General features: G+C 38.9%; 1 protein-coding gene across 1 annotated transcript in view; it reads right to left on the bottom strand.

Moving 5' to 3' along the window:
* vps45 (vacuolar protein sorting 45 homolog) overlaps nt 1–6,653 on the bottom strand; it is a 218,032-nt gene extending 211,379 nt beyond the window's left edge. The window contains exons 1-2 of the mRNA XM_051923650.1: nt 6,419–6,653; nt 3,303–3,437 (exon numbers count right to left, since the gene is read on the bottom strand). Coding sequence (XP_051779610.1) covers nt 3,303–3,437; nt 6,419–6,511 — 228 coding nt within the window. The 5' untranslated portion in view covers nt 6,512–6,653. The remainder of the gene's footprint in view (nt 1–3,302; nt 3,438–6,418) is intronic.
* Between the last annotated feature and the right edge of the window lie 10,080 nt (nt 6,654–16,733).

The following is a 16,733-nucleotide window of genomic DNA, read 5'->3' as shown; positions in this document are numbered from 1 at the left end:
CAGTCACTTACTCAACACCATTCATAAACTTCAACAAACGTTTATGAATAATAATGTTCGCTTTGGAGGAAAGGTACTTTTATTGGGAGGAGATTTTAGACAGTGCTTAGCTATTCTTCCACATGCCATGCGCTCAGCTATTGTTCAGTGCACCTTAAAATACGCAGACAATTGGCATTGCTTTCAAAAGATACAGTTAGTAAAAAAGATACGATGTCCAGAACCAGATCATAACAATTGCTTATTACAACTGGGAGATGGTACACTCACCAATACAGATGGACTTCACCCACATATTATTACAATTCCTCAAGCCTTTATCTGCGATGACTTAGTTACAGACAGATTTGGAACAACAATCTCATTAGACCAAATGCCCCTTTTAACACAACGCACTATATTATGTCCAAAAAATATTAATGTGGAAAACATAAATACCCAAGTCATTCCATTACTTCCTGGAGAGACACAGCTCTTTCTAAGCTCTGACAAACGTGACTCTGATCACAACAATAACCATCTTCATTGACGTTACAAGTTCTGACCTGGAATTACCTTTTACACTTAAACGGCGTGTACAAAGAAATTTTCCAAAAAACCTTTACACTGTGCCACACACTTTATTGTTTGCTTTCTATTTGCAAAATCAACAGCTTCACACTATTCTATATCTCATTCATACATCACGCTCTTTGTCATTCACAACACCAGGGGTTGGCGAGCGAAGCGAGCAGGGAGTGGAGCCCCCTAGTACTCACAGATTCAGCACACAAGTGCTCTGTTCACGCACTGATTTTCAGTTCTCTGTGTTATATCATGCATACTCAAAAGAAAAATGTTACTTTATAATAATTCTGCTTTTGATAATACTGTTTGTTTAAGTAATGAAATTTGTGGACCTAACACAATTCCACCATTTCAAATACGCTTAACTAAATTCAGTGCAGATGTAAAATGTGGTCAGCTATTATAGCATTGTTTAAGCCTTATCCTAATATGAGGAGGCATGGTAAAATGAGAGGGAAGCATGAGGTTTATGATTTAAAGTGGGGAGAATGGTATGAAGCAGCAATTAAATGAAGGCAGTAAGAAAGTGATGCTCACGAGACGTATCTGATTCAGAACAGTGGAATAACACTAACTGGTTGACTCTGGCACAGGGTCATGCATGACCGAAGAATAAGAAACAAGCCACTGCAGATTCTCAAGGAGGCAAAACCACCAAAGTAAGACAGGGGCATTTGCTATTTTTGCCGGTGCCTTCTATAATTCATACATTCCAGCAACATTAAATTATCCTGACTTTTGTTGCCGTTTCCAAAGAAATTACATATTTGTACTTAACTCGTTCAGTTGTGCGTGTTGGGGTTTGGGAGGTGGGGTCACCGCTAGACAGAAGTTTCAAAAAAAAAAAAAATTTTGTTTTACTGAGGCACCTTGCTTATGTGTTTTGTTTAAATTCATCTTTGTCACTATAATTTTACTCTCAAACATTTCAGTATATTATTGACGTTCATAGTGGACTTCTGTTTAAGTAAGGTTGTGCTGTCTCATTCTATATATTTTATATAATAGATCTTATATAATAAGCTACCGTGGTTGTCCATTTGTCTGTCCAGGATTTTAAATCCACCTGTAGCACCTGCTGCAAACCATTTGACCTATTGACCTGAAATTTGGTACACATATACTACGTGACATCTACTATCCACTTTCAGAGTGATGATTGACCTCCATGGTTATTCCTCTTTTTATTTTTATTTTATTGTAGAATCTAATCTCGGCAGCAGCCAGCAGGGCTTAAACTGCTGTAATTCCCGGGAAAACGGGAACGGCTAAGCTCGCATATATTGCGTGTAAAAGTAAAAATCGATCAAGAAATAACAGAAAATAATTAAGTGGCACAGTTTTTTGGCCCACGGTGTAGTGTGTTGCCGATTAATTTAGTCAACAACAGACCAGCAGCAGTCAGTCTCCCGGCTAACTGAGCACAGTGGACTGGGAGGAGTCTGCACTCTGCAGCTCATGAATGCCAGGACGGGGCAGAGTTCATTGACGTCTGTGCTGTTGACAGCTTTGAACAGCAACTTGAAATTGAAATGCGTCAGTCTGTTGCATCCACATTATCTGTGCTAAGAAACTTGCCATCACAGAATAATGACAAGAAACTGGATGCATCAGTAAAAGCTGAAATGGCGGTGTTTCAGAGCAACTGCAAGCGCGGGCGTTGTTTAGAACGAGTGTATCAGTATCTGATGACTGTGCCGTCTACTTCAGTGGAGGCAGAGCGTGCTTGCTCAGCGGCTGGCGTACTCTGCACGAAGGCGTGCTCTCGCCTGGACGACCACACGCTCGACGCGTTGTGCTTTCTACGCTCTTATTACTGCAACTAACTAGATACATATACTTATATGACACCATGAACTGCTTGTAGTTAAGGCTAGTCTTTTATTGGTGTCAACATACTGCAGTAGTTTTATTAAAAATAAGTGTTGCTCATTCTAAAACCGTTCACATGTGAGATGCCCATACACTGTGTCATTCCCGGGAATGACATGCAGGATTCCCAAATTCCTGGGAATGGTAAACCCATCCAGGAATGGATTCCCTAGTGTCATGCAGTGCACCTTTACTGGTAGATAGATATATTTTCATCACATTTAGAGTCTTTTTGTAAGTTTAACTTTTGATGCTTTTGAAATGGTTACTAGTGGTTCGCCATTTCCGGGTGTATCAGAATACCAACAATACATTAAAATTTAGATCTTAACACAACATCACACAGGTATTCAGGGTCACACCAGTAATTTGAGTTAATACATGCTAAAATAACTATGGAATACAGTTTTGTTTTTTTTTTTGAATCCTGACAAAATGATTGCAACTCCTGGATATGTAATAAAATAAGCAACAGTACTTAAATCAAATGATTTTTAAAAGAACAAATCAATAGTTCTGAATATGCTCATCTATGATGGTCACTCTGCATTATATAAAAGTTAACTGCAATAGAAGAAAAATAACCAGAATTTCACATGCAGCACCCAGCACATTTAGAAAAATATTATACTCTCCAACCACAAAAAGAAGGCAGTTTTCCTAGCATAAAGCTAAATAAAATAAATTCCCAATCACACTGGTTAAGATTACATAAAAAGACATCAATGATACTGGAAGAGATTACTAGAATACTTATAAAACTTGTACAGAAATCACTTGGAAGAGAGCAACCTCCAGAAATAGTAAATATGGAATACCACATTCTTACACCTGAATTTCACCATAGTTAATGTCCCCATTACCTTGGTAGGTCGTAAAAAGCAGATAGCCTTCAAATGCTTCATATTCTCCCTATTTTGGGAGTCAATCCGTTCAAACAGGTAGACTTCTTTCTGTAATATCTCTGACTGAGTATAGACCATACTCACTATACTAGTCTGTAATTATACAAAAAAAAAATAGTTATTTTACAACATAAACACAGGTTTTCTATTGAAAGAATAGATCAGCTGTAAATAAACATTTGGTAAGTGATGCATTTGAAAAATTTTTGAATTCATTATTGAGTTTCTGTTTTCTTATATCAGGGTCTTGTCATTACCAACAGATTAAATGATAAAAATATTAAAGGTAATCGCTTTGTTTAATCAGAATCAGGATATATTTCTACATGAACCAAAAAATACAACTACAATTTTTAATATAACATATGAATATCCCTAACCAATGGTAATCTACCTTAACACATATTGATAGCGAAAATCATACAGCATAAATTTTTTACATACTTTTACATTGATACAGGAAAACAAAACTTTGACCCATCCGTATTGTCTAACATTTGTAAGTTTCAGATCCTATGTAAAACTAAGGATCACATATTAACTGAAATAATATTATATCTTCTGATAACATCAATATTTTTACAATTTGGAACTGGGTCAACACAGTGGTGGTTTGTTTAGCACTGCCAACACACAGATACAAAACCCTAGGTTCAAATCACATACACAGTTTTTTTTTTTCTCTCAAAGTAAATCACTTTCCTTCTACATTCCCAAGACATGTGTATTATCTTAACTGCTGAGTCTAAGTGGCTCCATCCAAGTATGGATGCTTGCATAATAAGAGTTCTTTAATAGACATGCATCCTGTGCATGACAGATTCCTGCCATGTGCTTAATACTACCCAGATATGCTCTGGTTCCTAAGCCCCTAATTGGACTGGGGGATCTGAGAATATTATAATGTTACCTATACTCCCTTCTAGTTGCAGCAATGAAATAACACTCAGTATTGTGAACAGTTCTACACAAAAGTATGAAGCTGGACATCGTTTAATCCTATATGTGTGTTTGAACATTTTCTCTATTTGTGTGCCTTTTTTTGGGGCATTGAAGTTTGTTAAACAAACATAATTAAACTGAAGTGACAACAAAATTGATATTTTAGCTGCATATTCAAGCTTTTCAAACATCTGTGTTTTTTACCCTTCACCCCCTCTCCCCACATTGTTACACACTTATCTTTGGCTCATATTGCAATAACACTTTGTACCAAGTTTACATTTTTTGGAAATACTTATGTAACCTATTTTTGGTACTAATAGAAGATTAAAATCTTGCAATGAAACCTTCATAATTAATCAGATAAAAGTCTTCTGCAGACAGTAAATTGTACAAGTAGTGATACCTTAACCTTAACATATGCATTAGGTTATTGTTTGGTGTTTTCAGCAACAGCTGTTTTGAAGATTTGTTCTGCTGATATTTTTTCAAAGATTACTTTCTGTGCTTTTAACCACATATTTATCTCTAAAATAAAATGGAAATATACAAATTTTAAGTTCCCTACCCCTATATGTCAGAATATGAAGTAAATAGGCTTCTGTTACCAGTTTCTTATTGCAAATTTCTGATGTGAGTGAATGCCCTACTAGCACAGATCCAAGTCTATGATAGCATGTGCCTCTGCTTTTATTCGGTTTAGTGTACTAGTCACCATTGACACTACTAAACAGTGTACAACAGCCTCATCATGAGGTTCACTCTTAATTATGTGATATTCCTAAATCAAAGATGGTAAACACAGTTTTTAGATAGCCACAATAGTTATAGGTTTTCATTTCAATCACTTCTTAACTATAATAATGTGTTAATTGAACATACTGCTAGCTCAACAATGACTCACTTGCAGGTTAAGACTTAAAATGCTGAAATGCATCTTGCTCTTAAACAGTTAAATCACAAGTCTCTACTGACAACTTGTTTCTTAACCAGCTGCCTATTATCAATGAGGTACAAATAACAAGGTAACCATCATTTAATTTGGTCTCTACTGTTCTTGTAAATAAATCATACTCTGTGACCAGATGAGGTGGTGTCCTAACTGTCTTTCCAGCTATAAACATTATATTTCGTCCACTCCAAAAACGTTCCAACTATGAATGTTATATTTCGTCCACTCCAAAAGCTTCATTTTTGTATATACTAAACATCTTTAAAAGTAAATACATGTCTCCTAATGCTGAACTGTGCCCAGATGAGGTGGTGTCCTAACTGTCTTTCCAGCTATAAACATTATATTTCGTCCACTCCAAAAACGTTCCAACTATGAATATTATATTTCGTCCACTCCAAAAGCTTCATTTTTGTATATACTAAACATCTTTAAAAGAAAATACATGTCTCCCCAATGCTGAAACACTATTCCTTTGATTATACGGCATTGAAAATATTTTCAAATAACAATCATGGCATTATCAGAATTTAAATGGTTCCTGATGCATCAACGTAGTTCTGACTCAGACAAGATAAGGTTCCGCAACACTAATACAGTATTATATTGGGTAGAAAAAAACTCTGAATTAAGCACCAAGAAAGGCACATTACCCCTACTTTCCTATGTACTGCATAGGAAATTCATATTGTAAATTTTCAACTTTACAAACACTCAAAAGACATTTTTCAGCACCCACTCATCTGGTTAGAAACCTTTGCTCCTAACTATTCTTTTCCACTACAGTAAGTTCTGCAGCATTTTCTCTTGGATCGTTAACTCTTTTTCATGTTGAATGCATCCTTTAATTTGCATTCCATAATTTTATAAACATGTTGCACTGAGAAGTTATCATCCATCACAAATAATAATAATAATAATAATAATAATAAACCTGCTCGAGTTATAAAAACCTTCCTTCCGTTTCCAAAGCTCAGATAGTCAGAAGTGTTTTGATCGACTTTAAAGTGTACCGACCTGCGACTGAGGAACATTGATCCTCATTGTGAAACATTTATCCGTGTCCACATGCAGTGTCAAACATGCATATTTTATCAGCACTTTTGCGACACATTAAGTATGTCATGAACGGCACTACATTCATAAAAATGAACTGGTGCATATTCTAAATAAGACCTACCGTTTCTTTATCCATGAGCAGAACTTTCATCCCTGGTCCGCTGCTCTCAATCATCTTCGAAACATACTGCTTCACAGCCAAAATTACGTTCATCTTTACGAACAATTCAGATGTTAACTGACAAAATGTGTAGTTTGGAAGCCCTTTTCACCCAACAAACCTCAAAACCCTAACACATCTCACAACTGGGAATATATGACCCGACCCGAGTTCCTTCCTCTAACAGCTGTCTGGGTAACCCGGAAGTCATTTTTTAACTTCCTTTGTACGTTGGGAATTGTAGTTGTTTAAATTGCTATCCTGCTCCAAGCATAACTGCGCAGAAATACTTCCGCTCTGATTCCATTATGGTTTGGTACCTTGTCGCTACCGCGATATACCTTTTTCAATTGATTTACATTATCTAGAAGAATTACGTTTTACGTTCTTTTTATATAAATTTCAAATGTACTGCATAGGAAAGGTTTTTTTACACGTTTCTGTAGTGGAAAGACCAGTTAGGTAAAGTGTTTTCCTCAGGGCTGCACAATTAGTGGTGAGTACTGAACCACATTGTGTTTATTAGCCAGTTTTTCAGCCTTAAGACTACCTATTTTTTGTCTGCAAGATAATGTATATATTTTTCAAATGTATCAACACGTAAAACAAATACATTAATAAACATATTGATACAGTAATAACAATTACTGTAAGTCCACCAGTAATTATTTAAGTTCATCCATCCATCCATTATCCAACCCGCCATAAATTAACTACAGGGTCACGGGGGTCTGCTGGAGCCGATCCCAGCCAACACGGGGCACAAGGCAGGAAACAAACCCTGGGCAGGTCGCCTGCCCACTGCAGTATTTAAGCTCAAAATAATGAAATTAATAATAATTCATTACATTTATATAGCGCTTTTCTCAGTATTCAAAGCGCTATCCACACAGGGAGGAACCGGGAAGCAAACCCACAATCTTCCACAGTCTCCTTACTGCAAAGCAGCAGCACTACCACTTTAAATTACAAGAACACACTTGGAGTCATCATCCAGTTTACTGGAACGTCATAGTACAGTATTGTGTGAGAAAGCCTGGAACTGTAAGAGCAAAACACAAGGGCATCTCAGATAGTAATAACGTTAGTAGTATTGTTCAGAAACAGTAGGATCTAATGTGCCACTATGCTCATGTACCTACGAAAATGTATTTATAATGTGTAATGTATACTAAATTACTACTATGACTGGGTAGTGGCTTGTCAAGGTGGTATATGGGGCAACATCATTAGGAAACAAAGAAGATAGAACTTGTTTGGCCTCTTTAGGTAAACTCATAGCATATTCATTACATTATTCTACAAGGTCATGGCTATTATTATAAATAGAGGAAAGTAGTCAGGAATATTGTATTACATTTGTAATATTTGTGGAGAGGATGCTGGTGCCAAATCTGGTGGGGTGCAACCATCCTGTCTGTAGAAGTGTGGTCTCTCCCAGAAGAGGTCCCAGTTGTTGTTTAAAACCAATATTTTATCTCAATCAATCATTCAGAGATAGAAGTCTGCTGTAACCCTTGTCCAGTCTTCTAATCATTGGTAGAGGTCTAGAGATGAAGACTTTAGAAGCTGGGTTCCTATTCTTGATGACTTGAATAAATAATGTGAAATCCTTCTTCAGCGCTTCTGACTTTTAATATCTGATGTCATTTATACCAGCATGCAGCACAATAGTCCCAATGTCTCTGGTCTGACAAGACCTTTCTTGTGATATCTATAACAGGGATACACAGGAAAGTAGGATATAAACATTTTACAATTATTAACAACATGGAGTCCTTGGCTCACAAACTGTAAAAGAAATTTAGGCAGCTAAGTTTTTCAGATTGTCTGCAAATGTTTTCTTCTCTTCTTTTAGTTTCTTTTGGCGCACGAGGAGGTTCTGAATGTTCTTTTATGCAGCTTGAAGCTCTTGGATCCACTCTTTCTCCGTTGCACACTTTCTTCCCTCTTGAAATAAATTGCAGATCAAACACACACAAGCACTGATGCACAAGCGAGAGGGAACCAAGAGCTCACATTTTCTTTAAAGAGAAGGCTTTTCTGATTGAGTTTCTAATTAAATACGCATTAACTTTACTGGTCAAAAGCTATTTCCTTGATCCGCAATACAGCATGAGTATCACTATCAGAGTAGGAAAGGCTACTGTAGTTTAGGACTCCTTAAGTGTGCTTTAAATTGAAAGGTCCTTTTGTTAATTTCCACCTAGTCTTGGGAAAAGAGTAATGATAATTCTCTGCTGAGACAGGAGATGGTGTTGTACAATGATGATCTCTCTTCTTCTCCCTCTGCAGAAAGGAAGACTATCACCTTTCCACCTCTGATGTCACTTCTGGAGTCCATCCACCTGGACCCACCTCTTCCTCCAAGAATGCTTGAAAACCAGAAGAGCCAGCATCTTGGGCAGTCATCCTGAGGCACTTGTCCGAGTAAGACTTGTTTTTGCGTTTTTACACACATTTCTTTTGCTTTCAAGCTTTTCAATTATACAGGGTTGGCCAAAAGGTGCCCCGAAACTTTAAGATTGTTTGTTTCATCTTTACAACAGTTACAAAGTATAAGCAGTCCCTAGTTTCAGCCAGCTCATGATCTGGCAAAGTCAATATACTGTTAGACACATGTGTTGAAGGAGCAAAGAAAGAAACAAGAGGAGACCAAAAAACATGGTACAACTAGACAATTTATTCCCAACAAGAATGTATTAGTCAGAATCTACTTGAGTGGGGTAGGTTCAAGTTGGGTGCCAAGTAGAATTCTAAAATAAAATAGGTAAAAGGCAAGGTGATGAAAAGGCATGTTAACCAGTTTTTAGCTTCTAATGTGGAACCTGAACCAGAAGTGGAAACTGAAACTGAACTAGCCAAATGGGAAATATCCATACCACCTGCTGCAATTTTACAGAAACAGAAGCTATAATTTCTGAACCTGGAGCAAATTCTCAAACCTCATGGGGAAGATCCTGAAGGGAGTTTAATGATTTTGCCGAGATAGATAAGAATGATTCCGGAGAGACTGGTATTAAAAACTGGTGTTTTTATTAAAAGGGAGGAGTGCAGTATAGGACTAGTTAAATGTGTTTTAAATTGAAGGATATATTTTTTTATATCCTGTCATGGGAAACACACTGGTCCAGAGTTTATATAAAGCACCTTCCACTGGAAGTTTGGTTAGTTGGGAATCAGTTTCAGTGTCTAGTAATTGTCTTAGTTGATCCTCTGTAATTTAACTTACTGGTTTTCTTTTGTATTGTCCTTTACCTCACAATGAAACAATTCAATTTGGACCCCCTTTCTGGCTAGCATCTTTTCTTGTAAGTATTGAACTGCATGAATCTGTTTCAACCAGAGACACAACAGACTTCACTGGAGATGAGGATAAAATAAGTGGCAGTGTTGCTTGCTAAGTACGATATCTGCTTGTGGAAAATGAAATGCAAGTGAAAATGGCTAACAATTGTAATTTCAATGTAGCTCTGCAGTTTAATTAGGTGGTGCAGAGTTTTTCAAACTTTGCAGAGAGGCTAGAAAACATCTTTGTAAAAGATAGGAAAAAGTCAGTGTTTCTGACTATAATAGGAAGAAAGAAATGTGTGCTACTAAAAGATGTGATAGTACCAAGTGTAGGAGACGGCCAGCAGCTCAACCCAACCGGGATGCCCCTGAAGTGGAAGGATGGGGGAAGGCATGGGATGGGATGGGGGCATCCCGGTTGGGTTGAGCTGCTGGCCGTCTCCTACACTTGGTACTATCACATCTTTTAGTAGCACACATTTCTTTCTTCCTATTATAGTCAGAAACACTGACTTTTTCCTATCTTTTACAAAGATGTTTTCTAGCCTCTCTGCAAAGTTTGAAAAACTCTGCACCACCTCATTAAACTGCAGAGCTGCTTTGAGACGCTGCCTCTCCCAGGACGCTATTTGGCAGCTTCCTTACAGCATAGCGGTGCCCCGGATTCCTGCAGGGCACCATGGGATCTGGAGTTTGGCTTCACAACCCTGCTGGGTACCGTGGATACCGCTAGGAGATGCTGCAGGGAGACTGGGGAGTCCCTGCTGTATACATAGCCTGGAAGTACTCCAAAGTCACCAGGGCTGAAGAAAAAACAAGTTCTCCGTCTGACCTGGAAGTGCCAGCAAGTCACATGGACGGATGAGTAGAAGCACTTACGGGTCAAAGACTATATAAAGGACTGTTGGAGACCCAGCAAGCGAGCGAGGTATTATGACAGAGCTTGCTGGGAGGAGTGGAGGAGAAAGTATTGTATTTATTATTAATATTATTGTTATTGAATTGCCTGTGTATGGTGGTGGGGGTGCTTGGAGGCACTGAAAACAAGAAGAATTAAAAACCTTGTTGGTGATTTTACCCTATGTTCAGTGTGTCTGTCTGTTGGGAAAAGGTGGACAACAGGGCCACTTAGCATCCACTCTTACACAAGAGTCACAAAAGAAATAATCTTATAACAGCTAATTGATATGTTAAGGGGACATTTTGAGCCAAAGCATAATGTAGTGACTGAACATTATGTGTTTTGCAATGGAAAACAGTAATCTGTGGAGTCTTTGTCACAATATATAGCGGTTTTAAAGGGACTGATGGAACATTGTCAGTTTGGAACTAACTTAAGAGAACAATTATGAGACCAGCTACTGTATTTTTGGGTGTCTTATACAGAGCTACAAGCTCTTTTCCTAATGGCTGCTTATGAAGAAGAGTTTACCTGAGACAAGGTGGTGAATATTTGCAAAAATTATGAATGTACTGCTCAGAGCATTAAACAATTCCAGCCTGTTACTACCAATAGCTCTGTTAACAGACATAGACTAAAGGAAAAATGCTTCCATTGTTTTGGGACTAACTATTTACATAATACATTCAGTTCCAAGAATGTTAAGTGTAACAAGTGTGGGCAAGAGGAACCTTTGGCCAAGTCTTGCAGAAGCATGCATGGCAGGAAATCACAAAACCTGATGCTGGTATTCATTCAACAACCCAATACTGAAGAAGATGGTCTCCGTTCTTCAAAAGTGCTTAAAAATTATGCTTATTTTACAGGATCCTTTTTTTATTTTTCAACACTTTGCAAGACATTATTAAACAGGTCATCCTTCTTGGACTCCAATCTTTTATCTTGTCTTCTCTTATCTCTTCACAAAATATGTCACATTAATTTGAATAACAACTTTGTTATCAGATGAAGTTCAGCTGGCTTGAGGAACATGGATCTGCAGACATTGGCTGTTGATTTAAGCTAAAATGGGCTCTGAATTTTTAACTCAAGTCTTTTGCTGTAGCAGATAAATTCTTGTGTTCAATAAAAAGCTAACCAAAAAAGGCAGTACCCACTGATTATATCAGAAAAAGACTAGTGTGCTGCTTTTGTGAGAAACATGTCAAGGAAACACTGGAAAGGGACAAGCGCCTAACCAAAATGTTCCAGTATGTTCTCATTCTCCCATTCCAATCCATACACATCATTAAGGACTAAATTTCATTTTGGGTCTACTCACAGGATCAGTGTTAAAAGTGGAACCCAAAAACACCATGCCAGTTCAAATACCCAAGAAAAAGTGTATCAGATAGCTTATTGAGAGAGAAAGAAAGAAGAAGTGTCCCAAACAAAATGCTTTCGAAATTATTTAGGAATGTCCATCTTTCCGTCAACACAATCCAACCTCTGCTCCTTAGGGACAAGCTGACAGAGATGGGAGTTGATTCATACCTGGTGGCATGGATCGTGGACTATCTTAAAGACAGACCTCAGTATGTGCGTCTTGGGAACTGCACGTCTGACATTGTGGTCAGCAACACAGGAGCACCACAGGGGACTGTACTTTCTCCGGTCCTGTTCAGCCTATATACATCGGACTTCCAATACAACTCGGAGTCCTGCCACGTGCAAAAGTTCGCTGATGACACTGCTATCGTAGCTGCATCATGAGTGGGCTGGAGGAGGAATATAGGGACCTAATCAATGACTTTGTTAAATGGTGTGACTCAAACCACCTACAACTGAACACCAGCAAAACCAAAGAGCTGGTGGTGGATTTTAGGAGGCCCAGACCCCTCATGGACCCCGTGATCATCAAAGGTGACTGTGTGCAGATGGTGCAGACCTATATATATCTGGGAGTGCAGCTGGATGATAAATTAGACTGGACTGCCAATACTGATGCTCTGTGCAAGAAAGGACAGAGCCAACTATACTTCCTTAGAAGGCTGGCGTCCTTCAACATCTGCAATAAGATGCTGCAGATATTCTATCAGACAGTTGTGGCGAGCGCCCTCTTCTACGCAGTGGTGTGCTGGGGAGGCAGCATTAAGAAGAAAGATGCCTCACACCTGGACAAACTGGTGAGGAAGGCAGGCTCTATTGTTGGCATGGAGCTGGACAGTTTAACATCTGTGGCAGAGCGACAGGCGCTCAGCAGGCTCCTATCAATTATGGAGAATCCACTGCATCCACTAAATAGTATCATCTCCAGACAGAAGAGCAGCTTCAGCGACAGACTGCCGTCACTGTCCTGCTCCACTGACAGATTGAGGAGATTGTTCCTCCCCCAAACTATGCGACTCTTCAATTCCACCCCGGGGGGGGGGGGGGGGGGGGGGGGGGGGGGGGGGGGGGGGGGGGGGGTAAACGTTAACATTTAACATTATACAAAGTTATTGTCCGTTTTTTACCTGCATTATTATCAAGCTTTAATTTAATATTGTTTATTGTATCAGTATGCTGCTGCTGGAGAATGTGAATTTCCTATTGGGATTAATAAAGTATCTATCTATCTATCTATCTATCTATCTATCTATCTATCTATCTATCTATCTATCTAATTCATTTTTTAAAATTGATCTTCAATGAGTGTAGATTCAGTTATAACAATTTTATGTGTAAAGAACAAGTAAATAATGCACACACTTTAAAATCAACACAAATATCGACAGAGCTTCTTTGCAGCCTTTGTCAATTTTCGCAAAGTGTTCGACTCAGTTGATCAAGCTGCCCTGTGGGACATCCTGAGGGTTCGCAGGATCCCCTCCAGGTTGCTGGATATCATGGCCGGCCTGTACACTGGTACTGTGAGTGCTGTGCAGAGTGGATGCAGAACCTTTGCATTTTTCCAAGTTGATTCTGGGATTTGTCAGGGGTGTGTTCTTGCTCCTACTCTGTTCAATGCTTGTATGGACTGGGTGCTGGGCAAGGACGTGGGGTCCAGCGGTTGTGGGGCATCTGTTGGTGAAGAAATATTTAAGGATCTTAACTTTGCTGACGATGCTGTGATCTTCGCGGAGTCAATGGAGGCTCTGATAGGGGCAATCGAGAGGCTGAGCGAGGAGTCCGAGTGTCTGGGCTTACGAGTGTCCCGGATAAAAACCAAGATTCAGGCCTTTAATGACCTCTTGGGCACAGCCATCAGCAGTGTGTCTGTTTGTGGAGAGAGTGTTGACCTTGTTGAGAGGTTTACTTACCTTAGCAGTGACATTCATCTCTCTGGTGATTCTTCCTATGAAGTCAGTAGACGGATTGAGAGAGCATGGGGGGTCATGAGGTCACTGGAAAGGAGTGTGTGGTGCTCCTGATATCTATGCAAAAAGATGAAGGTACAAGTCTTTAGAGTCCTGGTTCTTCCTCTCTTGCTATATGGTTGCGAGACATGGATGCTATCCAGTGACCTGAGACGAAGACTGGACACTTTGGTACTGTGTCTCTCCAGAAAATCCTTGGGTACCATTGGTTTGACTTTGTGTTGAATGAGCGGTTGTTCATGGAGTCCTGAATGAGGCACAGTACCTGTATTGTGAGGGAGCATCAGTTACGGCACTACGGCCATGTGGTGCGTTTCCTTGAGGGTGATTCGGCTTTTAAGATCCTCTTTGCTGATGACTCGAGTGGCTGGACCAGGACAAAGGATCACCCACGTAACACTTGGCTGCGGCAGATGGAGGGTGATTTCCGGAGGGTGGGACTGGGCCACGTGTCTGCTTAGGGGGTTGCCAACCGGGATCCCGAATTGTTTCATTGTGTAGTGGGTGCGGCAATGCACTGTACCAGAGCATGCTCCTCAACTTGACTTGACTTGACACTTTAATATACATTTTAGTTTAAACAGAGAGTAAGAAAAAGCAATTGCAAGCTGTCTGACATGAAGAGATCATAACAGTATATCTCCATTAAAGTTACCATTGAGATGTAGCCAGGAAATAAAAGTAAAGAGAAAAAAACAAACTCCATTGAGCAGCATCAATGGAAAAATTAAACCCTTAGAGATTCACAGTCAGTTAAATGGAAAGGCAATAAACCAAGTCACACACAGTTTAAATACTGAAGACATGGGCTAACTGGCTGCACACCCCTTTGGCATTCTTCAATAAAAGCTAGTTGCTTGATTCCTGCTTGCACCAGATGCAACAAGGATGGGCCCTAGCACTCTGAAATGCAGAACTGAATTGAGTAGGGGCCTCATTTATAAAACTTTGCATGGATTTCATTGTGAAAATATGTGTAAGCCAAAAAACAGGAAAATGCATATACCAAAAAAAAACTCAGATTGATAAAACCTGGTGTATATAGTTTCTACCCAGTTTACTGTTTATAAATCACAATGACCTTGTAAATATTCATATGTGAATGTGTCTTGAACACTGGCCTGAAACATCCATATAAGGAGCATGCTAATCAAACTCATACATATGCACTCTCAATACTCTATATTGGCCAGTAAGAGCAGCCTCCCACCAAGACCCTGACACCTGTCACCTCTCGACCAGTACTCTGAGAAGTGACAACAAGTACTGGATATAAACTGACAAAAAAACAAAAAAGTTCTTCAGTGTACATATCATTAGCCCTTTTTAAAAATAGCTAAGGTGGAGTGGTGCCTCTGTGGCTAAGGCTAAGGATCCATGTTGGTTTCTGGAACGCTGCTGGTTCAAATCCTGCTACTGCTAGAAGGGATCCTTCCTACTCTGCTGGGGCTTTGAGCGAGGCCCTTAACCTGAAAATTGCTGCAAGGGTTCGCACCATGGCTGACTCTGTGCTCTGGCCTCCAAAGGTCAAGCGAAAAGATGATTTTCCCTCGGGATTAGCAAAGTGTATTACAGTAAATCAAAAGATAGAGTCTGTACATCATATTCAACACATTGAGGTATAATATGTTTGTCATGTCAATGCACATTCTAATAACGGCTCGTTGATATGAATAATTAGACATGAGTTGTTATTTAGTTGATATGGCTGCATTTCACTGATTGATCAAGGGTGTCATCATTTCCCAGTTTCTCCAAAATGCACAGACCGACTAGATGCAAAATAAATATATAGTTTCCCTCATTAATGTCATTATTATTAAAATGTTTAATTTAACACTCAACTTTATCTTCTTTAGCATTTTTTCCAGTTTTCTTTCATATCCTTAATGTAATTATTTATCTAGAAGCATCTAGCTTCTTGTACTGTGTGAAACTGTCTTTATGCCATGTGTTGTAAGCCTGTTTCTGGGTAAGGAGCTGGAGCAGCTGGCCCTGCAATTTTCACTACAAACTTTGTTGTGTGTGCACATGTGCAACCTGAACTTTTCAGTTTAGTGATGAGGCATGAAAGTCAATTAAATGAGGACTGCCTGCACTCAAAAGAATTATTCATGAACACTTTGAAATCACTTCAGTTTTTTTCATCTGGTACCTCCTGACTTAGCCCACACACATAATATACTGTTAAACTTGACCAGCTATCTATTTTTGAAAGAGCTTTTTGGAATTCCCCCCATTTATGGCACTTTAGACCTGAAATACTCTGATTTTTAGGGCATTTTTGGGCCATAGTTTGTGCAGAAAATCACACACTTATAATAAAGAGTAAACCCAATAGCTGTCTTCAACAAAAATGATCAGGACTGAGAAGTTGTGCATGCCACATCAGCTGACTCCAGGAGTTTAAACATTTAAACTGAAGCACACATTTTAATATTTCAAATAGTTCACCCAACTATTCTTGTTTATTATATACTTCTACCCCTTGAAGTAAATAATTACATTTCTTATGAATACCCTGGATTAGGCAGATTAAGCTAATTTAGACTTGTTTTTGCAGGTTTGTTTTTTTTTTATTTTTTTGTTTACAATTGTGTGTCTGCATTTCCAGCTTGTGCTTTTTCTAATGAAGGCTATGTAGCATTCACTATTGAAGAGGTACAATTTACTCCTTTAAAGGTAGTTGTAATCATTTTAAAAAGAAGAAAAAAGGAGATCAATATCAGAAATATGTCCTTCTCAA

This window comes from Erpetoichthys calabaricus, chromosome 2 (assembly GCF_900747795.2).
Source record: "Erpetoichthys calabaricus chromosome 2, fErpCal1.3, whole genome shotgun sequence".
Classification (NCBI taxonomy): Eukaryota; Metazoa; Chordata; class Cladistia; order Polypteriformes; family Polypteridae; genus Erpetoichthys; species Erpetoichthys calabaricus.
Note: the sequence above shows the minus strand (reverse complement) of the source record. Positions and strands in the feature narration are given on the sequence as shown.